We start from the raw sequence: 24,065 nt of genomic DNA, 5'->3' as shown, positions 1-24,065 counted from the left end.
TTTTCAAAAATCAACACACTGAACATGGTGACATCCCTTATGGATTCATAAGTAACATTCACCCAATTGGGACCAAATGAAAACAAAAGGAACACAGCATTAATATGGTGATGTGATAAAGGGTGAACTCTTCTGTGCCTTTGACTACACCCCCTGTAAACTGAAGACTTGGGTACAGGAGTCCTCTGCATACATTAACAGTAAAACTCAAGCAGGAATGAGACATTCTTCTGATTTGTAATTGATGGGGGAGGGGGAAAGTCACTCTGGTGAGGGCTTGCACACAGGGATTGGTAAACAAATTCTTTGAACAAAGTGCTTGATTGACCACTCGCTTCACAGAGGACAAAGTATGATAAAAACGGCAGCTTTCAAAAAGGAAACAAATTAAATTACAGCGCCTATAGTTAAAAAAAAAAAAAAAATCTACACATACAAGCTTAAAATGGTAATGTGAGACAATGAAAACAGGTCTGATTAATTAAGGCAGGCTTTCTGTAAGGCGTTAAAAAAAAGTCCATTGCTGTAAGATCTTAAAGGAGTTAGTCCAAAGTGTCTCAGTGTGGCTTTGCGTGAAGACATCATCCTGAGTGCAGTGTGTGAGAACAGGACTCAAATTCGTCCATCTTTATGTATTTTATGTGTATGTACTTGTGTGTGTTTCCACTAGGGGCCTGTCACACTGCTAGGCTGGGTGCTCCTTGGTGTCCTTGTACCAGATCACCCTTTTTGGATCTGAGAAGCCAAAAAAAAAAAAAAAAAGTCAAAAGGGACGCTTCATACAAACAGCAATGATTAGACCACTTTGTTATGCAACACATTTTAGCAAATTACCATCAATGAGTGTGTGTGACAAAATAGTAGGGAATAATGTCTTGCGCATATGAATGAATGCGCATAAATTAGGAAAACTCACCTTTTTTCTGTCTGTTGCAGATAGCGTTCCACTCTATGGAGTGAGAGAGGGGAAAAGAGGTAGTTGTTATTCACCATAATTTCAGATTTAATGATCTCTAGCCAGATGTCATTTTTAAAGCTTCTTGTGGTGGTTACCTTTACTATGATAGTTCAGAGCTTCCACTAGGTGGCGACAACTGAGCAGCAGCTTTCCATTGCTCTCGTCGACCTCTGCGCATGCAATTGGGTTGAGGGAGGTAGACACTGGAATTGGCCTTTCTTCTGGGGGCCTCACTGTGAGAACTGTGTCTAGCTGTAGGTCTGCTGGATGTTTAGAATCTGTGGGCAGTGGGGTACTGGAACGGGAGTTGGGGCCGGAGCCCTCTGTGACTGGTCTTGCCTCGCTAATGAAACTTAGACCCCACTGGTTCTGTAGCAGCATGCCGATGGCAGGTCGGTCTTCCTCCAGTGCTCCAGTTGCAGCTCCCGCCTTCACCTTGGAGGCATAGCTAACAGCAGGCTGTAGCTTGGCAGGACTGTCTTGCACTGGGAAGGCAGGTGGGGGCTTAAGTAGAGACAAACTGTCCTCGACCCATCTTTCCTTTTGATTAACCTTTTGTGGCCTTTCACTTACACGGCCAACACCCTTCTGACTTTCCCTGCGCAGACTACGACCTTTGTGCTGTGGGCCCCTGCGTTCCTTTTCCCTGCGGAAGCTAAAGGCATGGCTGGGACCCATCAGGTCACCATCGGGTGAAAGCTGCCGTGGCAGCTTGTCGCCTCCAGAGATGCATCCTCCACCCCCACCACCTCCACAGTTTCCCGAGCCAGGAGACAGGCGGCGGTTCCGAATGTGTGGCTCAGAATTGGCGGCTGAAACAAGGACTGCTTGGTCACATAGACCATCAGGCTCACACACAGTGTTGCTGGCTTCCCATGTACCTGAAGAAAATGAGCATTGACAAGTTGATCAGGTATCTGCTGTTTTAATATGTTATCATGCATACGAGCAGAAAATTCCAGTGCTTGGTGATTTGTAAGTGAAATCACTAAATCATATCATAATCACTTCCAATCAACATTACTGTCCTACTAGTATCTTGCCCTTACTTTAGTAAGCATACTTGTAGTGAGTAGTACACAAAGACTTATCACTTGGCATTGGTTAATAATGGTCTTTGCACTTGTCTCTACCATGCACACAAACATTGGGGGTAGATGACACACTTTCATGTGACTTCGGTGTGGCAGAGGAGGTGAGGCTGAACAACAGTTCCCTGTATAGCTGGCTACTTGCAAAGTTGTACAGAAAAAAATACCAATCCCAAAATAGACAGGATTGCTGGAATCAAAACAACTCTTCTGAAGAAATCTACCATCAACACTTTTGATGAGCAATTTATCAAGCACCAGTATAAAACGTTTTAGGTTCAACTTCCTGAGTCGGAAGGTGGAAAAAATGTAATTAAACAGACTTCACCTCGGGCCGTACCATGTGACTATTAATGCAATCTCACACAAGATGCTGATATAATTCAGGTCAACTAATCTCAAATTAATAAATAAATAATGTTGCCGTTGGTTAAGAGTAAACTAATTGTATTCCTAACTGGCAGTTGCCCATCACAGGTCTCAGCTGTCATCACCATACTTGTCCCAGTGTCTGATCTTGCCCAATGACCTGTGTCACGCTGTCCCACTTGCTGGCTCATCATGAAAAGGAGTGACTGGGTAACAGTCTTTACGGGAAGGCTCTCCCGTTTTGGTTGTTAAATCATTCTCTGTCCGCATGGCGCCACTGAAACATACTCAGACCGACTCAGACATTACTGTTGGCCGTGTTCAAATGCACCACAAGTTGAAACATAAAGAGGAAGCACATAGCTTACAGCGGGCCTGATTAGCGTACCCGCTCCAAAGCGCCACATTTCAAAAGAACTGGTGAGACCGACCACCGCCCGGCCGACCCCGTCTCATTTACCGCTCCGAAATTTCGAGAAGCAGGCTACCTCCGCAGACTCTTCAGTGTCCCGACTATTTAGAAACAAAGATGTCAGAAATGATTTAATAGTTTCCATTTGTGGAAAACAACTCCCGCTGGTTCATGTGAGCGGTGCTTGCGGCTAAAAAGATAGAAGCTAACAGCGAGCACCGGTGTTAGCAAACTTTAATTAGCAGCGTCACGATGTGGAGCATAAAACTCGACGGTTTTATGTATCTAAAGGTTCCACTTTGACCATCGAAAAATGTATGAACATTAACTACAGCGGGTCGAGTAGATATGTTTGTTTTTACACGTATTAAGGTTGTAAAAAGCCACCCAGAACGCTAGCCGAAGTTTCGTAACTCCCCCCACCACCTCATTCAAAGCGGAGAAAGGCTTCCCTCGGCGCTGCTAGCCCGCCGCTAATGCCGCGGCCAAACACATAAATAACACATCTGAAAGTGAAGCGTTACACTCAAATATACCGAAATATAGCACAAACTCACCTGTTTTAATATGCATCTCTTTTCGCTTGATGTGTCGTTGAAGCTAAACCGTTGAGTAACTTGTTTACAGCGTTGAGATAACGACAGCAGCCTGCTTGTAACCACCACCCGGAAGCGACACGAAAATGTGGGTGGGATAGGAAGTGCCTGCAGATAAGTGGTCCGGCGGGAATCTCGCCGTGAATTTAACCCTCCACTTCACACATTGTGATAGTGTATGCTTAAAATTGTTCAGCATTATTTTCTGACACATTTTGGACCATTTTATTGCCAAAAAAAAAATGTTATATTTCAGACACCCGTTTCCGAGATATATCCACAACTTGCCCCTAGGCAACTAGGCTTGTATAAAACAGAGGCAATTACTAACTCATAGATCATTACACAATTGTTGGAAAGCAATAAAAACATAAGAAAATCGTCCAAAAATGTCAACCAATTTTGATCAAAGAATTGAAAAAACACATTTAGATTATTTAGCTTTATGGCTTGATACAGGCTTAAGTTCGAATTGTCCAATATAATGTCATATTGATTCTCATGTTGTGAGACTTTGCTGTCATTCTGTGTGAAACTTAATAAAAACAGTTCTTTTGTGCTGTAAAACAGAGCCGCACATTACACTTTATAGACATTACCTCTGTTTTTTCTGTGCACCCGGGAACCCTGCATCTTGCCTTGTTCAATATTGTAATGCAATTAACCTATAACAATGCAGAGAAAACCCTGACAATTAGACGAGCCCCTATAAGCAAGAACATGGCTACAGTAGAAAAGGTAAACTCCCTTTTAACAGAAAGAAAGCTCCGACAGAACTAGACTCAAGGATGGGCGCTGTGGGTCTCTGCTTCCTTGTTTTCTCTTCATGCTTTTGAGATATCCCACACTGGATTTGCACAGACTTTGAGCAATTTTGCATTTAAAACCACATTTTCATTTTCAGGTGCCCCTACACCTGGAAGCTCAGACAGATGGACACACTTTCCAATGTAAACTTAGGATTGTAAAAATAATAATCTGATATCATTATTATTACTTGGTGCTACATGAAATAATATTATTATGAAAAAACACACAGTTATCAAAGTCTTCCACAAAAGTACCCCTTATCGCACAAAGAAAAACTGAATTTCTGATCAGGCAAAGTAAAAAAAAGCAAAATTAAAAACAAAAACACTCTCCACATCTTCTTACACTCACACGTATTTTTGATTTACAGTTTATGTCATTTTAAATATGATTACTAGAGGAAATATTCTTACCTTCTTCTCACATCATGCGATCGTGTCACTGTGTCAGAAAAGGATGCCCGATGTTCAAATCACGCTTCATAGTGATTCCCACATCTTATTGAACTGAAATTAGATACCTTTCCAAACATTCTGATTGATCATTTAAGTTCACATGTACTGGGCCTGAGGCTTAAAAATGTTCTGTGTTGTGCTGTAGAGGATTAATGTACAAAACAGACTACCATGACAACTCATGTGAAAATCATGTGGACACTTTATGTCAGATACAATTTTGTGATTATTATTGTTACAACACTCATTACATTACTTTTTCATTATTCCACAAAATGTCCTGAAATGTATTGTCTTATAATTACAGTTAACCCCTCTGAGGTAGTGTTAGAGCATGGTTCTTAAGCCCAGGTCCTCTGCCAGAGGCCTGGAAGTTTGAAGGTTCTGCACGGTATCTTTGCTGTTCCTAGGTCTGCAGTTTTCTGAACAGACACCTCTGTCTCTGACCTCTGTGACTGTGGAATCTTTAGAGCCAATCTTACAGCTTGGCAGTTGCAGCTCTTAATGCTTCTATTGCCACCGGGACCAGTTGTTCTTCTAGCCACTGTTACTTTTCCTGTGCTCCATCCTGATGTTGCTTTCAGCTGGGATTGCCACACATGTCACAGCTGTGATCTTCTGTTCCTTCCAAAGCACCACTATATCTAGTTGGTTGGCCAGCAGCTGCTTTTCTTAGCCCTGTGTTCTCAACCACCTTTGGTGGTAATGATAATTGGAGACTTCTAATCTATATAATAATAATGGATTGCATTTACAGTGGCTTGCAAAGGTATTTGGCCCCCTTGAACTTCTCCACATTTTGTCACATTACAGCCACAAACATGAATCAGTTTTATTGGAATTCCACATGAAAGACCAACACAAAGTGGTGCACACGTGAGAAGTGGAACGAAAATCATACATGATTCCAAACATTTTTTACAAATAAATAATTGAAAAGTGGGGTGTGCATAATTATTCAACCCCCTGAGTCAATACCTTGTAGAACCACCTTTTGCTGCAATTACAGCTGCCGGTCTTTTAGGGTCTGTCTCTACCAGCTTTGCACATCTACAGACTGAAATCTTTGCCCATTCTTCTTTGCAAAACAGCTCCAGCTCAGTCAGATTAGGTGGACAGCGTTTTTGAACAGCAGTTTTCAGATCTTGCCACAGATTCTCGATTGTATTTAGATCTGGACTTTGACTGGGCCATTCTAACACATGGATATGTTTTGTTTTAAACCATTCCATTGTTGTCCTGGCTTTATGTTTAGAGTCGTTGTCCTGCTGGAAGGTGAACCTCCGCCCCAGTCTCAAGTCTTTTGCAGACTCCAAGAGGTTTTCTTCCAAGATTGCCCTGTATTTGGCTCCATCCATCTTCCCATCAACTCTGACCAGCTTCCCTGTCCCTGCTGAAGAGAAGCGCCCCCAGAGCATGATGCAGCCACCACCATATTTGACAGTGGGGATGGTGTGTTCAGAGTGATGTGCAGTGTTAGTTTTCCACCACACATAGTGTTTTGCATTTTGGCCAAAAGGTTCCATTTTGGTCTCATCTGACCAGAGCACCTTCTTCCACATGTTTGCTGTATCCCCCACATGGCTTGTGGCAAACTGCAAACGGGACTTCTTATGGTTTTCTGTTAACAGTGGCTTTCTTCTTGCCACTCTTCCATAAAGGCCAACTTTGTGCAGTGCACGACTAATAGTTGTCCTATGGACAGATTCCCCCACCTGAGCTGTAGATCTCTGCAGCTCGTCCAGAGTCACCATGGGCCTCTTGGCTGCATTTCTGATCAGCGCTCTCCTTGTTCAGCCTGTGAGTTTAGGTGGACGGCCTTGTCTTGGTAGGTTTACAGTTGTGCCATACTCCTTCCATTTCTGAATGATTGCTTGGACAGTGCTCCGTGGGATGTTCAAGGCTTGGGAAATCTTTTTGTAGCCTAAGCTTGCTTTAAATTTCTCAATAACTTTATCCCTGACCTGTCTGGTGTGTTCTTTGGACTTCATGGTGTTGTTGCTCCCAATATTCTCTTAGACAACCTCTAAGGCCGTCACAGAGCAACTGTATTTGTACTGACATTAGATGCACACAGGTGCACTCTAGTCATTAGCACTCATCAGGCAACATCTATGGGCAACTGACTGCACTCAGACCAAAGGGGGCTGAATAATTATGCACACCCCACTTTTCAGTTATTTATTTGTAAAAAATTTTTGGAATCATGTATTTTCGTTCCACTTCTCACGTGTGCACCACTTTGTGTTGGTCTTTCATGTGGAATTCCAATAAAATTGATTCATGTTTGTGGCTGTAATGTGACAAAATGTGGGAAAGTTCAAGGGGGCCGAATACTTTTGCAAGCCACTGTATATAGCACTTTTCTAGGCACCCAAAGCGCTTCACAATTCCACTATTCATTCACGCACTAGTGCAGGCAAACCACAGTTGTAGCCACAGCTGCCCTGGGGCAGACTGTCAGAAGCGAGGCTGCCATATCGTGCCATCGGCCTCTCTGACCAACACCAGTAGGGTAAAGCGTCTTGCCCAAGCTTTCTTTTTCCTTTTGAACTACATGTTTTGTCTCTCTTTAGACCTCTACAAGTTATTTAAAGCACAATCAAAATAACACAGTTCACTGTCATGAATATGCTGCTACAGAATAAAAAATATTCCAGACTTAGCTATCCAACAAACAGGAGGGTCTAAGACTGGGCTGTAAAGCAAACATTTAAAGCCTGCTTCAGTGTGATATTCAGCACACTGACTTCGTGTTTAATCTTTAATTCAATGTGATGAGCCAAAATATCAGAGCAGTCACTGCTGATGTACCTTTAGAGACAATGTATAGATGATGTCCAGCTTGAGCGGACTGCTAACATCCTACAAGATGATCTGTAATCTATTATTCTGCTCCAGTGATATTTACACAGATGGATGAGTTAATCAACATGTAAAACACTAACAACACAGTAATTTAACACAAGCTCACACTGGATGCAGTCCTCATCCTGTGCCAGTGGTTTCATCTAACAAAAAAAAAAAAATCTGTCTTCAAGATCCTTCTTCCAGATTCTTCCACTTTTGTAACTTCCCTTTCTGTACCTCATTCAAATTTCTTTAGCCATCCTCCTCTTTTCTGTAATTCAGATGTTACACTTTTTTTGCTCTCTGCTTCTGTGCTTTTAAAGATTACAAATGGTTTTCTTGATAAGCCAAAACATAAATCCATAAATCCTCCATGTAGTGGCATCAGTGGGAAACATGTTTCAGGACCATCCCCACAGACAGAGCGGCCAGGAAAGCAGAAGAACACCATGTCAAAAAGGCCCTGAGTAAATGTGGTTATTCCAGCTGGCCATTTGTCAAAGCTGGGAAGACACTTAAAGAAAGCTCCAGGCAATCCAGGAGAGGAGGAGGACAACGTAGGCAAAAACCCTTAGTGATCTTATGTGTGATGAGTATTGGAACAGCTGACATACATTTTCTCAAAATACTGCCTATCTGTGGCTTTCAAACCCCAAAACACGTTGCGCCAAAAATTGGTCCGCAGCAAAGATCCGCTCCCCTGGCACAAACACAGTAATATAGTGCTAAAAAACAAAACAAAAAAATACACACAGTGAACTAATTTAAGGCTCTTTTTATTTTAAATGACAACAGTTATGTTGGAGCAACGAAGTGATTTTCTCCCAATAGCTCAAGGACTCAATAAATCCACCTTCTCTGAGTGTGTGCGCATGTGTCTCTTCAGCCTCGTAGACGTACAGAAGCCCTTCTTACAGAATGCGCAGCTGTGTGGCTTCTCGCCGGTGTGAGTCCGTACGTGTATGTTGAGGTCTGATGAGCACCTGAACCTCCTCTCACAGTAAGAGCAAGGGTACGGCCTCTCTCCAGTGTGTGTGCGTTTGTGCAGGAGCAGCTCCCCAGAGGTCAGGAAGGTTTTCCCACACTGGGAGCATGAGTGTGGTCGCTCCCCCGTGTGAGTTAGGTTATGTCGGACGAGCGAGGTGGACTTGGAGAACCTCTTTCCGCAGCGGCCGCATTCGAACGGGTGCTCGCCTATGTGGCTGTGGAAGTGTTCACTCTGAGCGCGCTTGGTTTTAAAGCTCTTCGGGCACTGAGGACAGCTGAAGGGCCGGAAGTTGCTGTGGATGCGCTGGTGCCTCACAAGCTCTCCGTGAGTGAGAAAGGACTTCTGGCAGGTGGTGCAGAGGTATGGCCGCTCCCCTGTGTGGATTCTCTCGTGGCGTGTGAGGCTGGCCAGCTGGGTGAAGCTCTTCTCACAGTATGAGCACTGGAAAGGCCGCTGGCCATTGTGAGTCAGGAGGTGCCTGTTAAGGATCTGAAGCTGCGTGAAGCTCTTTCCGCACTCTGCACAGGGGTGGGGACGCTCTCTGCTGTGGGTCTGCTGGTGCTTATTCAGAAGCCACATGTGGGTGAAGCTTTTCCCGCACTTGCATGGAAATGGCCGCTCACCTGTGTGCTTCATCTGGTGTCTCTTCAGGTCCGAGGCTCGGCCGTAGATCTTCTCACACATGGGACATTTGTACTGACGCCTTACGATGTGCCTCTGCCTGTGCCTCAGTCGATCCAGGATGCTGCTAAAGCTCTCACCACATTTCTGGCATTTATACTGACCGCCCCCCTTCTCTGACACCACCTCTGTCACCACCACCTCTGTTGTTAGGTCTAGCTGAGGGTTGCAGGTCTGGCCACAAGCTGTTCGCTCAGAATGCAGTTTGAGCAGCCCCATCTGAGTGAACCGTTTGCCACAATGAGAGCAAAGGAAGGGGCGCTCTCCAGTGTGGATGCGCTGATGTCTGGTCAGATCCCAAGAGTTCTTGAAGCCCTTCCGACACTCCTCACAGGTGTACGGGCGCTCGCCCGTGTGGGTCCGCTGGTGACGAGTCACGTCCGAGACCCGCGTGAACGTTTTGCCGCACTCCTGGCATGTGTGTGGGTCGGGCCTGTTGTGGATGGGGAAGGGCTTTGGGAACTCAGGAGGGAACGTCTTCTTGGGGGTCTCACATGTCTGTGCAGCCCTCTGGAGTTTGGCGTATTGTTCAGGATGGCTGTGCTCAATGTGCTGCAGCAGGTAGGACTCTTGCATGTGGAAGAAGGGACACTCTGAGCAGGCAAAGACCTGGGTGGACATCTCCACTGTGGTGCCTACAGAGAAACACAAAAGTTAAAATGTGCAACAAAAAAAGAGAGAAAAACTCACCTTAAAGTGTAGATGCCTCATCTAAAACTTTAAATGACAGTTATTAAAAGTGAGACAGCAAACCTTGAACAGCTTTAAAGTGACTAACTGATTTACCTTGGGTGCTGAGGTGCTCAAGGCATTTGTGGTGTTGCAGGAGAGACTTGAGGTCACTGGGATTGGAGAACACCTGCAAGCAGTCCTTCAGCACAGAGGGGGCAGAGGTAAGCCAGGAAACAGTCTGTTTGATTATGGAAAAAAAAGATTCAGTCTGAAGAAGTTTAAATTCCAAAAGACAACTGTTTTGAAGAGAAGGAGGGGGAATGGTGATTAAATATGAGACGTGACCAAATAGTCTCGGGAACCAGCTCACTAAAATAAAATAACTTTATCTGATTGAAATTTGCCCAATCTCACCTTCAAGATCATTTTCTCATGTATCACTGGACTGCTTTCACTCTGGCTGTTGGTTTTTTACCTGGCTTCTTGGGAAACCTGTTCTGTCCCTGTTTACTTACAGACTGGATCTTTGTTGAAGGATCACAGTGTGTTAAAACAGTAATCCTTCAATGTGATATTCATTAAGGTGAGTCAGTGAAGTCTTGGGGAGTACTGAGTGAAGACACAGTCCTACTAACAATCAGCCAACTGCAACTAAATGCAACACTTTTACAGCAGAGCTGTGCACTGACAGTTTTCACCCTGTGGGTACAAATTCAAACGTGTAAAATCCAGTGAATGCTGGTGAAAATCAGGGAGGTTCCTGGTAATTAATTTCTTAATCGACCAAACAATGAAAAAAAATACTTGATTAACTGCTGAGTAGTTGAAAACTAAGAAGAAAAAACAAACACTGAAAAGGCTAAAGATAGGAAAAATGTATGTATATCTTTAATACTACATGCACAAACTACTAATACTGTTACTCATCTTCAGTACCTTTGGTGACTGCTGCCCAACCATTCAACAGTGTTTGATGTATAGAACAGCATTTTATAATAATAATGAATCTTATATGGCCAATATTACGCTTTCACGTAGGCCTACCTGACCGAGGTCTGGCACCGGCAGAAGTCTTTCTAATTTGGAGAGAAACTCCCACACAAGCAGCTGCATGTCCGCATCATAGCTGAGGCCATATTCTGTGGGGAAAACCTCCTGAGAAGAACAAACATTAACAGCTAGTAATACAAAAAAAAGTTAAAAGGAAGAAGATAAGAAATACATGGATTGGCTACATCTAAGAGCATTTGCCTGGTAAAAATGTTCCCTCTCTGCTGGGTCTTTCAGGAGTGTTTGGGTTAGCTCCACAAAGATGGCCTCTTCTGCATCCACCTCTGCATCCCCACTCTGAAAGAAATCATTACAACTGAGATCTTTGTCACTATCAGACCAACAATAATGATAAAGGATGAAAAATGATCTTGGAAAGCTAACATTTATATTTGATCATCCACTGCATATTTAATGGGTGATTAGAATCATTATTCTGTTTTAGAAGCCATTCTCCCTCTCTACAGAATATGCAGATTAAACTAATCCATACCTCTCACAACCAGTAAAACGTTCCACATGACACTAACAGCAACACAAGCCCTGAATGTGATCAATCCACCGCAGCTACATTACTGGTAATACTGATAAAATATGTTGTCTCTGAACGCAGCTTTGCTCATTGCATTCAGAAAGCTCTATTTTAACTCTACCAACAGACTACGCCTGTTTCCAAAATGTATCGCCTTTCACAGTTTGTTATCAGACTTCTGATGCTGGATTTAGAGGTGAGTTCAGATGAAATGTTTCCTCTGCAAGGTCTTCACTCACTGAACTTTTAACAGTAACACAACTTTGGACCTGGACTTTGGACTTGTTCAAAATGGTGCTAACACTTACTCCTGTGTATCCCGGTGGGTGGATTCGCTCTAGGTGAGGCTGTACACACAGGATGTTGGCTGTTTCCTCATTTCTGCACAGCTCAAGTATAACCTGAAGCAACAGGAAGGTATTCATTCAGCTACTGTCACTGGATTACCCACTTGTGGAGTGGAATGCATTTCTGTGCACCTACTGACTCACTCTGGCTCGCAGCCGAAGCAGCAGTTTTCCTCGTTGCTTCGGATTGAGCAGGTCCGGAACTGATTCTGTGACCAGTGTCACAAATTCATCAAGCTTTTCATAGTCGAGAACATCCCTCCGTTGAGCCACCTGCCACATGGCTGCAGAAATCAGCCGCATAGGAGGGATCAGCAGTCTTAGGGATGACAACGGCAGGAATATATCTGATTAAACACACACAGTGGACAGAGTTATGTCTTTTTTGGAAAGTCAGATGTCCTCTTGTGACAGCTCGGCAAACCATCTTTATAATTTAGCACCAAGAGACAAAGTTACAAGAAAATCATCTGTGAACCCGCTGGTGCACAGGTGCTGCTAAGCTACTGTGGGTATAGATGAAGTCTAGTCTTCTCAAGACGTTGTGAGCCACGTAAGCCTCAACAAAATATTTCACAGGAACTTAAAGAAACATCAGAGAGATGCATGAAGGTGGGAAAAAATGGGTGTTTTTCAGGGTGCTGCCTAGATTAAAACACTGCTCTCCAAAGCAGCACTGTAACACATGTCGGGATTGCAAAAAATAATATAAAACATCCAACCTGCTTTTCGAGATAAAAGTTGAACTTGTTGGCAAAACAGTCCAATAACCTTTTGAGAGTACAAAAGTACTGTTTCTATAATTGGGACTCAGGTGAATTTATGGCCACATATTACAAGCAATCGATTAAAAATTCCCAGTTATTTCAAAATATTTACAAACATTTCCAAGATAGCTTAATGTTGCCATTTATTGAAAGTATATTTAATTACTCACACAATATATCAGAAATAGAAATTTAGTCATGTTGAACAGTATTTGAATATAGCCCAGTTAAATTAGCTAAAAACAGATTAACTAACTTAAAATCATAACACTAAGAACAAATTTACTTAAAAAAACAACACGAATACAGTGAACATATTGTATGAACCTAAGTATTAACGGTTAACCCATTAAGTTTTCCATGTTTACATTAGCATAGCTAACTAGAATCACTGCATTTAGCCGCGGCGAGGAGCTAACGCGCACACACGGGCGGCCTGGCTCGCGGTACCAATGAACGCTGCTGTGACACGGACCTGTGCTCTCAACTGGACCGCTTTCCATAACGCAAACTACACGAATTCCTTTAAAAAAGTCACTAGAAAGCTGCAACCAGCAATTAATTTGCTATTAGCCCTAACGCAAAGCGGAAACACGTGGGCCAATGTGTGATTTCCAAAATAAAAGCATTAACAAGTGCCCAAAAGTGTAAAGAAAAAAAAAAGCAGCCCCGGTTAATTCAAAACATTTAAGTCATTAGCTAAACAGTTGCGCTTTATGGGTCTCAAAAGTGCAGTCACTGCCAGTGGTATAAGAACCTAACACTGAACTCAGATCCTAATAACAGATGTGATGCTGATAAATGAGAAGTTCATCCAACAGATAACAGAATGTTGTAATTTACCAAGTAGACAAAAAACTTTATTTGAAGTGTTTTCCAAGTGCAAATTTCCATGACTTTGGCATTCTAGTATTTCTCCCAACACAGCATTGTGAAGGTGGACGCTAATCTTCTGGTGTCCATATGGGTCCCACACCTATTGATCGCATAGCTTGATATGACAATACATTCATTTGGAGATGTCAGATTTATTTACAGGTGATGATCAGGAAAACATGGAAACAAAACCAAAACACTAGGAAGAAGCCAGAAAATTAAACATTATTAATAAAACATGGGTTAATAAAACTACTTAACAACTGACAGTAACAACACTTAAAGTGTCTTAGTAACTTTCTGGTCAAAGCATTTTGTAAGTCCTGATGACATCATTGTGACTTTTCAACAATACAGCACTTGAAATGTTTCTCGCCCCCACAGAAAAACTGATTCCACGCATTAAAGAGGATAGTCCAGTCACAGCAGCTCTGTAGTTCAGATGTTTGTTATGCAGCCAAATGATGTACGACATCCAATCACATGGTGTTAGATTCAAAGCAGGGTTAGCATTTCCAAGGGCAGGGCAGGGCGAGCACTCTGCATCTTCAAGCTCCAAAGTCCTGGAACCAACCTTTAACAAAGAGAAGTACTTTGAAAACAAAGTTCTAACACAGGGAACACAAATGCATAATCACAAATACTACATATATACATCTATACATTCTAATCAATAACATTTCCAGCATCTCAAACTGGAGAATTAGCTGTTCGTGTCTCAGTGTAGCAGTAATAGAAATAGATTTTGGATATGGAGGGCTGATTGGACAAAACGAGGAGCCGATAACAGAAGAAAATTAGTAACGGGGAAAAGTCACTGCGCTTCTACACCGGATATCTCGTATCATGCACTTCGAAAAGCACATAAAAGCATGACGTTAAATTATTGCATCAAAATTAGCGAAGACAGGCACATGACTTTTCTAGAGCGATAACGGCCCACCCTACACAGGAAGTGTAGAGTGTAAATTCTTAAAAATAGTACAATTTACATTGTAAATTGAAGACCTTTCAGGCAAACGTTGCATAGCTAATACTAGATCCAAGGAAGTGATCTTGAATCTTGATACCAGCTGGCTAACCACTGAATATGAGCTCTCAGAATGGTATTTATGATACAGCTGCATCAATACTAACTTTAAAACTGTTTGTTTCAAATTAGCGCTATTTAAATCCCATTTTTATATCAGGCTCGGCAGCTGTGGGACAAAAAAAGTTAGATAACATCCGTAGCCACCCACTTTTAGCTGGAAACTTCCACGCGCACTCATTCTTACCTTTTAAGGGACTAAGAAATACACGACGAGGAATAACACGAAATCAAAGACCACGAAAGCCCAGAAGTCAAACCAGTAGGAATGTTTCGGTAAAGATATCGGAGCTCCTTTAGATTTAAAGATTTTAAGATCTTCCTCTGACTCCGTTACAGGAGTCGTGCCGGGTGCCATGTTTGCTATGGCTTCAGTCTCGCGCTCCTGGAAGAGAACACGATAATCCTTCAAAATAAAATCACACCTTTGCAACAACGATTGGTTACTGAATATTATCACCTCATTTCGTCTACTCCTGCGTGTATAGATCTGTTTCCCCCCCTTTGAACAATGTATTTCATATAGCAAGCGCTAGATGCTAAAAAAAAAAATCACAAACATTTTAGGATTAGGCCACCTCATGTGACTGGTCGGGTGACATGAATTGTTTAATATATAGTCTGTGACATGGTATTTTCACCTAGTTTTACTGCACTCTTACAGCTAATATTTGTGACATTCAATCAATTATATTTTCAATGGACAGCACCTAATTATAAGCATGTTACTTCTCTGGCCTTCTTTGACACACCAGAAACTGAAAAATCCTTCTCAGTTTCAGGGTGGCTGTAGCTCAGGAGGTGGAGCAGGTCACCTACTGATTGGAAGGCTGGTGGTTCGATCATTGGCTCCTCCAGTCTGCATGTCAAGTATCCTTGGGCAAAATACTAACCCCAAGTTGCTCTCCAATTCATCCATCGGAGTGTGAATGTAGTAGCACTAAGTACAGTGAAAGTGGTTGTGTAAATGGGTGAATGTGGCATGTTGTATAGAGCGCCGTCAGTACTCTGGGACAGTAGAAAAGTGCTATATAAGAATCATTCCATAGTTGTCATCTTATAATCTTGTTAGGTGCATCTTTTGTATTGGACTGTAAAAACTCTTCCTACAAACCAAACTCCAGACTGCATCCAAAGCATATAACATACACGCAATTGATATCATCAGCAGAACGTCCTGCATGTAAAACTCTTGAGTTAATGCCACATCTAGCACCATCTTTGTTGGAATTAGTATATACTGATCTGATTCTAAGTAAAATGTGTTTCATATTCCTTACTTTCACTTGAACATGTTTTTTTTATTTATATTTTTCTTTTAATTCTTATCATTCTAAGAGACATGAATAAAATAAAATGAACACAAAAGACCGTTTTTGCCTGTGTGACACCAAATACCATTTATTAGGGCTTTACAAAGACTACAAAATCCTCCAGATGAGGTAAATCACTGTCTCTGTCTATTTACATGATATGTTACATACAAATGTACAAAATATAAAACATTTAAGGACAAATGTTTCACCCAAAAAGAAGAAAACGTTCTCTCAAACCAGAGTAAATGCTATGGTTTTCAACTGAGATGTAACTGCAAAGTGTTAAGTGGGGAAAATGTCACCATGGTGTACACTGTTAACAGGAGTGTAGATAGGTTTGATATGCGGGTGTAAGTCTAGGTAAGGAGCAACCACCCCTTTAGCATGCAACTACACCCCTTTGCCAAAAGAATGTGCGGCCCATCAACAACTTGGCTGCGGAGACACGCGTGAAGCTGAACACAGGTAGGATTGTAGAGGATAGAATTGTCCTGAGGTTGTGACAACATGACTTCTTGGTCTCTGGTGAGCTCTGACCAGTAGCACCTGTTGGTTGTTGGTAAATGTTTACAGTACGGTGTCAGATCAGCTTCGGTGCCTCGGCCAACTAGCAAGCCTAACATGGCGGTAAGCTTCAGTTAAAATGTCCAGAGGGGAAGTGTTTCTAATGAACAACTGGGATTCCTAAGATCCAGAAATATTATGGCAGGATGAGGAATACTGGAGTAAGAGCCTATTTTTTTTCTTCTCCTTTTGTGATTTTAGTGAGTTAAAAAAAAGCTGTTTCTTACTGTACACTGTATGCCTCCTGCATAGGCACAACATCCAATCACCACAAGACACACACCTGTTTCTGACAGCGTGTTAAATTTTGCATTTCTTTTTTTTTCTCTCTGTTTTCAAAGTACAATAATTTATTCGGCGGGTTAAGCATATTGGAACATCGACAGGGCAGAATGCATCTTTGATTCACTGTGCAAGACTTAAGTATTTACAACCCAACCCAACCTCAAAGTGTGCAAAACCAACCCACTCGATAAACAAAGAGAGGACAATCAAAAATCTAAATGGCTTCCGTCCAATACACGCATACATAAAGGTAAAGGTCTCCTCATAATGCATCCCCTTTAAAAAGGTTCAAGACATGCTCATCAGGCAAGAACACCTGAAACAGTTTGGTTGTGCTCCTATCAGTTCAAGTGAGCCCAGCTCAACTGGGCACAAAACAACAACTTAAAAAAATATCCCAACCCCTCTATTATATACTTTTTTAAATGTTCATACAATATTGGTCAAATTCAAATACACTATTCACTCTTTTATAATCTAACTGTCAGAAAGGAGAAAGGGTGCTTTAGAGGGAAAGGGAGGGAAAACAAACAAAAGTGGCTGTTTGTCCCACTGCAAGCAGCATCTTTGACATAGCAGGAAGCATATCAATACTATCTCGTCTTCTCACCAGAAGATGCTTGAAAAAAAACTTTTGAACATTTAAGGCAGTGGAGAAAGCACCAATATCATTGTTCCCCTATTCAGCTCTTTGACTGATCTGGTTAACTTGTATACGGATGCGACAATTTGGATTCCTTTCGGGTACCTCACGGGTAGAAACCGAAGCACATGTCAAAAAAGAATTTCTAATGAGGGCCGCAGAATACCACGCTACTCTGTTAGGTATTACTGAACTCAGGGTCAGCCTACATTGCACCAAACCCTGTGCAGACTGCCAAAAATACCTGGTTACTCCTGTTACAATCCACAGAGGGCGCTGTCTGCTCTCTTCACGGTACATTTCATCCAAACATTGACAGCAGGCCAAGAACAGCGTAATGTAGACTTCTACAACCATGCATTGTGTTTACATTTGGCAGTCAAATCGAAACGAAACGTTGGCACTTTTCAATTTTTTTCTTCACAGTAGTAGTGAGACTGGATCACACACACACACACACACACAGACAATGCGCTTTCGTTGTGCTTGTTGTCGGCATGGAGGGGGGGGCGAGGAGCGGCTTGGCAGTGCCTGACGCCGACAACGTTCAGGGCAGGAGACCAGCACCACGAGGCTCAACTAGTGACTGAGCTGAGGGCAGCAGAGTGTGTTAGTATGCTCCAATATTAGCTACACCCTCGTCATGTTCACAAAAAGCAAAGATATTTTTTTAAAAATGGTACAGCGGTGAACAAAATCTACCCAGTAAGGAGCAGGTTTGGTTGACCATAAATAACTTTTACTGAAACCTGATGATTTGTGTGTAAACACAATGGATGTAAAACAGCCTGTGGCCACTAGAGAGCATTACATCACCTGAAAGATAGTGTAAGAGATCAGGGTAGTCAGAAGTGGAGATATGGTACTTTGCTCAAGGACACTGTGGCAGGCTGGACTGTAGATTAAATGATGGCCTGAACTTTTAAAAGCTTTCATTAACAGAGAGTCTCCTCCTGCTGCCTGTGTGCAAGTGCATTCATTTGAGTGTGTGTCTGTGAGAAGCACCTCTGTAAACAAGGAAAGACATACACAACAAAACCCGACCCTAAATGTAAACACCTGAAAATATAACTAGATAACAAAAAATCCAGTTTGATCACGCTGAACTTCTTTCATTTTCTCACACCCAAAATGAAAAGTGTGAACAAAGTGTGATGTTCCTTATCAGACACACTAAAACCTATAATATATATGAAAAGTTGTATTCTGCAAATGTTACACATCCATTAAAAATGACTGGCGAACACTATCCGATGTCAGTAAAATAGATTCGATCTTACGCATATTGTCGTTTACCTTTTTGATCACCGGGGACCAAGTTGAAGACACATCTTTAAGACATAAAATAATCTGATTTAATATTGCACCATCGCTGTGTAAAAATAGGCTTTTTTCTCTCTCAAATGTTGGGTAAATCATTTTGGATAATAAAACTTTTCATATATCATTTGCTAACTATAGGGGTGTCCGGTAGTGATGGGGGTTTGATAGTTCCCAGGTTCTGGGAGGTCCAAGGGGTGCGGGTTAGGGGATCAGTATCTCTTGCTCTCATAGTGCTGACTCCAGTGAAGAGTCTAGCTGGTCGTCATGGTGACTGGTGCTGTCACTGTCGCAGCTCTGCGTGCTGGAGTAGTTTGCTGCCTCCTGCAGCCGTAGCAGCATGTTCATCTGCAACATAATGCAGAGTTAGAATGGAATGGAAAACTAGAGACACTCAAAGCAGGAAAACCTCAGCATTTCATAACTTTAGCAGGGCTCTACTGTTGGCGTATAGGTTTGATCGTGCTCTGATGAGTGTGATAATTCCTACCCTGGTGATCAGCACATTTGCCAAGAGTTTACAAGATAAATCTGAGGACTCTCCAAATGATTACTACAGTTAGGATTTACTGTTGCTAATATTCAAAAGCAGATTTCACAAAATCAATCAAGAATTTTACGCAACTCTAAGCTTGTGGCTCCTGTTTTTATTTTATACCTTGTGAGTCAGTCTCCATTACCATGGCAAAATGTGCTCAAGAGATACTGTAATGGTAACTACCACAAAGGTGGCACATAGTACACATAGTGTTTGTAGACACCATAGCATTGCAAATGTGCAAGATGAAGTTATGAAACATTACAGGTTCGTATCTGAGATTAAAACCCAAAGATGTGTGCAGTGTGACTCTTGTGCAAAAGATACTGGAAGCAGACTGGCAGTCTGACCTTTCACCTAATACAACATAATATTTTCAAAGGTTGGGTATTCATTGGAATCATTACTAATGTGATCTACTCTTTCTTTGACTGTATTTTCCATTTTCACAAAGGAATGAACAACTGCTAACTTCCAACACCTCAATGCAGTGACCCTCAAACCTTCTCTGTTTATATTCTCCATGTTCTTAAAAAAAGACAGAAAACCTTGTGCTAAATAGCCCGCAATAAAACAGCAGCACTTTTCATCCCTGCAATAGAGCTAATGGTCTAAATAATGCAGGAGTGTTGCTGCATCTGGCGCGTCACTTCAAGTGTTCCTGAAATGACACCTGCGCTCCAAATGCTCACACGTGGACACACACACACATTTATTAAATCAAGCCAGTTGATTTTGGGTGACTAGTCTTTATATCCTTTTGGGCTGCAATAATGATGATGAATTCTCTCTTTCCACCATTTCCTGCCTCGTCTTCCAACCCTCCGTCACGTTAAGCATCTGGTGTGTGTGTGGGTGGGTCACTGTGGTACTGAGGAGCATTCTCTTCTCAACCTGTCCTTCTTTTCTAATAGTGCTGTGTGGTACTGCAAATAGTATCAGTCTGATACCAAGTAGATCCAGGACCAGTATGGCTACTACTGACACTGATACTTTTAACTCATACAGCTTAGAGACAGCAGTTTGTCATGATTTATAAATAAGTTACATCATCAGTAAACAAATGCAAACATATTGTCATAATATACATATGGGCTATAAATAAAATAGAATAAAATAAATAAAACAGGAAAAAAAGCATTTTCCATAGTGCATGTCTGAGGTGTATTTTTTCATTTCCCAAAAAATATTTTTCTGTACTTACAGGACAGAAATAAAGTATCGATACTGCTATGATGGCATTGATCTGATACCAACACCAGCGTCAGCATCGATGCCATCAGCCCACTTAGCTTTTTTCATTTTCATTTTGTTCTGGTGCCAATGTAAACGACGTGTTCATTCATTTGTTAGAAATCAAGTATTGACAAAATGCAACCTGCAGGTTATCAACAGCCGCTGGTAATAATTTTCAGTCCCATGAGTCTGTACCTCTTTATAAGGCCACGTCAACAACACCCAAACACTGCCTGAGCAGTGGCCCGCAGCATTGACGTGAACATTCATGCTCTACAAAGAACTTGCTCCATCAGCTTTCTCAGCATTCATGTTTGCTCTTTTAATTCTTAGTCACTTAAAAAACTCTGAGAACATCCTTTGTCTTTTGTTCCTCACCAGTGGGTCTCCCTCAGTGTCACTCTGAGACACTTGCTTGGATGAGGCGCCCTCCTTGGACGAGCTGTATCCATCATATCCCACGTCCTCCGGCCTCAGCTGGAGCAGCGACTGCCCGTCCTGCTGCAGTGAGGCGGCGTTCCATGGATATGTGTCATTCACCCACTTGGATGGATCTTCCCATGCAGCTCTTTTGCCGTACAGCTGCAAGAAAGGCAGAAAAGGGAGAGAGGTCAATCAAGCTTTCTTTTTTAATAAAACACTGTTGTTCTAATCTTATGATGGTAAAAATTTATGGTCACAGAGACTAAAACAGTTTGCCACTCTAACCTACAATTTTTTTTAGCATTGTGTGAAGTGACATAAAAATCAGACACTGTGGTGATGATAATTTCTTTCTCAGTTTTATTTCTCGTCTCATGCCATTTTAACATTCATGCCAGCCCTATGGTGCATGACAAAATGGTCCGGCAGAACGAGAACCCCCTTAGATGAAAGTAAAAGCGTAGAAGTGTTTTAACACCGCTAATTTCATCTGGACTAATGTGTCCTTTGTAATAGAAATACTGCTAAAATCCTGTTATGCAGGGTTAAAAATGTTGAAATTTGATCTCAGCATTTTCTCTCACAGTAGCAGCCAGCATTCATTCACACAGACAATGGCACACATTAAAACTTGTGCAGTTAATGAGGCAGCAGTGCAGATGTGTTAAGGCTTTATTTTACTGCATACTTCCTTTTGTTTGGATTTTATTAGATGCTGTTATATACTAACCTGAAAAAATGTGTCACTTTAATGTTCTTTTTTTATTTCTAGCATTATGCTGTAAAAAGATTTATTGGTGAAACCACACAGTTATGTTTTATCAGGTCCTACCTGCAGTCCTTCCCTGACAGCCTCCAGCAGGTAGGGCACCAGGGAGTAGTTCCACAGGTCAGTGAACCAAACCCGAGAACCCTCTACATCCATGGGACAGGACAGGAACAGACGAGGGCCTGTAGGGACAAAAAAGAGAAAGAGGATGATGAGTGAAGCAAAGATCAGTGACATGGTGCACAGTTAAAACTAATGAGCTGCCGAAGAGACGACATACAGAAAAACTTTATATTACTGTGCACTGAGACAGATAAGAGCTAAAATAAGGCACAACAGAGATTTCAGTGTTAGACAAACAGCACACACACTAGTGTGTGTGTTTTTGTTTGTGTGTGTGACACCTGACCTATGGTAACATCGGAGGAGCTGTGTGCCTCCAGGAAGCTGTTGAGGTGCTGCCAGGTTTTGGGGATCCAGTCAATGATCTTAATCAGGTCATTGCTGCGCATATTCTTATCAATCTCTGTCTCAATCAGCTTCCGCCGTAGGAAGCGCCCCAGGAAACCTTTGACTGGTTCAGTGTGGTTGGTGCACAGCACCCACCTATGATAGGACAGATGATCAATGGCCAAACAAAAGCACAGAAACAAATCAATCAGCTCAACATCAAATCAAATTTCTCATCAAAACCTCTCAGTTTAAACATGATGTGATAGCGTTTCTTCCATCACAGTTTGGATCCCATTCTGTGTAACTATAATAGAGTCATATTAAATTAATTTCTGGCTCATGTTAATCTCTTTCTAATCATATTGTATTTGTCCAATCATCAACTAGTCAAACATGCCAAGCAGAAATGGTCCTCACTCATCACAGCCTATTAATTCTCATTTAACAGGGCTAATTATCCAGGAGACATAATTAGAGCACTCCCTGTGGAAGAATTTATTTATGATCTCTGAGACACAGAGTATTGCAACCAAACAGATCCAAAGCTCGGCAGGAGGACAAGTAAAAGTACAAATCATTTCTCTTTTGGAGAACTGAAGGAGCTTTTAAACACAACACAATAAAAGTAAGGTATACAAGTGAATAAGCAATGTTACACAAAGAATAACAGAGCCAAATGTGTCAAACCTGAAGTTGTGATGCAGCTCGAGGTTAGGAGACGAAGACACCCCCTGATTCATGGTCCCAATAACGTAAGGGCTGGACAGACAAACACATGCGATTACTTAGAGTGCTTAACCGAGAGAAAAATGCAGAGTTTTTAATACATAACATTTAGATATGTTATTATAGTGAGTTTACAACTTGACTTGAGTGGGCACGAGCATGCTACAAAGCTGTTCTTTCCTTTTGCCTATTAAAGGTTTTTTCTTCCCATATTTGAATCCAGCTTTCAAGAACAGAAGCTGAACAGACTAAAAATGCTGAGAGGCAAAACTTGTGACATCTGAATTTAGGCTGTGAAAATAAAATGGACTTGACCTGACTAGAGCTGTGAGCGACAGTAGGACTTGTCCCTGCAAGGCGTTTCAGCATAGAGGAGAGGAAAGTTTCTGGCTCACCATTTGTGATACTTGCAGTTGAGAAAGCCATTGAAAATGTCGCTGAGGGAGCCGATATGGTGGAGGTTGTCCAGGATGACCACAGTGGGGAGCTCTGTGTCCGTGTCCTCAGAGTTACACTGCTCAGCCAGGGTTGATAGGTACTGACGCAGGTCCTGTGTAGAACAAAAATATTAATTCATTTGTGATATAACACTAATTGGACAATTTTTAAATGCAATGTAACAAGTCCTCATATTTCTGTATAAAATCCATATGACATGCGCCACTATCAAATCTGTATGTAATAGCCTTTCTACCCTTCTGGATAAACTTTTATGCTTAAATTATGAATTATAATGACTTGTGACTGGTCAGAAACAGCATTCAGTAAACGCAGCAAAAATGGAGCAGGCATTGATGACAACAGATTGATGGGGTCAGTATGAAAGGAGGAGGTGGGCAGCAACAGTGGACAGGCTAAAGCAGCTTAAATAGTGCTACCTATATCAGTTTTTCCTGATAGGCAGGTAGCTGATCTGCCACAATCGTGACTGAGCTTGACTTTGTAGCCTTGATAAGCTAAAAAAAAAAAAATCTTGTTCTTCATACCTTGCTGGAATTCTGGTCGACATTAAAGCTGGCCACATTGTGCTCCGTCACTTCCTGCCCCATGTGGGAAATGATGTACTCAGCCAGTTTGGCAGCCAGAAAGGATTTACCGGTGCCACTGGGTCCTGAGAGGATGATCCGACGGTGCTCCATCAACAGGTTGAGATATCGCTGGATGATGGGCTTCGGGATGAGAGTGTCAAACACGAGACTGTCTATGCTGTTCTCCTTAACACCTGTAATGAACAAGGAAGGAAAGAGG

At 42.0% G+C, this 24,065-nt stretch overlaps 3 protein-coding genes across 15 annotated transcripts in view; all 3 read right to left on the bottom strand.

The window, feature by feature from the left end:
- Window positions 1-323: 323 nt before the first annotated feature.
- Window positions 324-3,523, bottom strand: LOC146649131 (uncharacterized). The gene is made up of 4 exons (XM_085387150.1): window positions 3,388-3,523; window positions 1,054-1,839; window positions 917-949; window positions 324-735 (listed from the first exon to the last, which is right to left on the bottom strand). The coding sequence occupies exons 1-4, from the start codon at window positions 3,401-3,403 to the stop codon at window positions 686-688; spliced, it is 885 nt and encodes a 294-aa protein (XP_085243276.1). The 5' UTR covers window positions 3,404-3,523; the 3' UTR covers window positions 324-685.
- Window positions 3,524-8,289: 4,766 nt separating this feature from the next.
- Window positions 8,290-14,945, bottom strand: LOC146649130 (uncharacterized). Of its 3 annotated transcripts, none has more exons than XM_085387142.1 (8): window positions 14,732-14,945; window positions 12,749-14,028; window positions 11,956-12,158; window positions 11,773-11,865; window positions 11,134-11,229; window positions 10,927-11,037; window positions 9,997-10,120; window positions 8,290-9,845 (listed from the first exon to the last, which is right to left on the bottom strand). In XM_085387142.1, the coding sequence occupies exons 3-8, from the start codon at window positions 12,112-12,114 to the stop codon at window positions 8,374-8,376; spliced, it is 2,055 nt and encodes a 684-aa protein (XP_085243268.1). In that variant the 5' UTR covers window positions 12,115-12,158; window positions 12,749-14,028; window positions 14,732-14,945; the 3' UTR covers window positions 8,290-8,373. The 3 variants fall into 3 exon arrangements, with proteins under 3 accessions (XP_085243268.1, XP_085243267.1, XP_085243270.1); XM_085387141.1 differs by having other exon boundaries at window positions 13,054-14,028; XM_085387144.1 differs by having other exon boundaries at window positions 11,956-12,130; window positions 13,054-14,028.
- Window positions 14,946-17,788: 2,843 nt separating this feature from the next.
- Window positions 17,789-24,065, bottom strand: part of nav3 (neuron navigator 3) — a 405,702-nt gene continuing 399,425 nt past the window's right edge. For all 11 annotated transcript variants that reach the window (XM_085385777.1, XM_085385778.1, XM_085385771.1 and 8 more), the window contains 7 exons: window positions 23,804-24,039; window positions 23,213-23,367; window positions 22,779-22,850; window positions 22,048-22,244; window positions 21,702-21,820; window positions 20,825-21,028; window positions 17,789-19,020 (listed from right to left, as the gene is read on the bottom strand). In XM_085385777.1, coding sequence (XP_085241903.1) covers window positions 18,901-19,020; window positions 20,825-21,028; window positions 21,702-21,820; window positions 22,048-22,244; window positions 22,779-22,850; window positions 23,213-23,367; window positions 23,804-24,039 — 1,103 coding nt within the window. In that variant the 3' untranslated portion in view covers window positions 17,789-18,900. The remainder of the gene's footprint in view (window positions 19,021-20,824; window positions 21,029-21,701; window positions 21,821-22,047; window positions 22,245-22,778; window positions 22,851-23,212; window positions 23,368-23,803; window positions 24,040-24,065) is intronic.

This window comes from Rhamphochromis longiceps, linkage group LG17, assembly GCF_057381845.1.
Source record: "Rhamphochromis longiceps isolate RC_006_pf linkage group LG17, R_longiceps_female_GT1.1, whole genome shotgun sequence".
In the NCBI taxonomy this organism is placed as follows: Eukaryota; Metazoa; Chordata; class Actinopteri; order Cichliformes; family Cichlidae; genus Rhamphochromis; species Rhamphochromis longiceps.
This window is presented reverse-complemented; position numbering and strand designations above follow the sequence as displayed.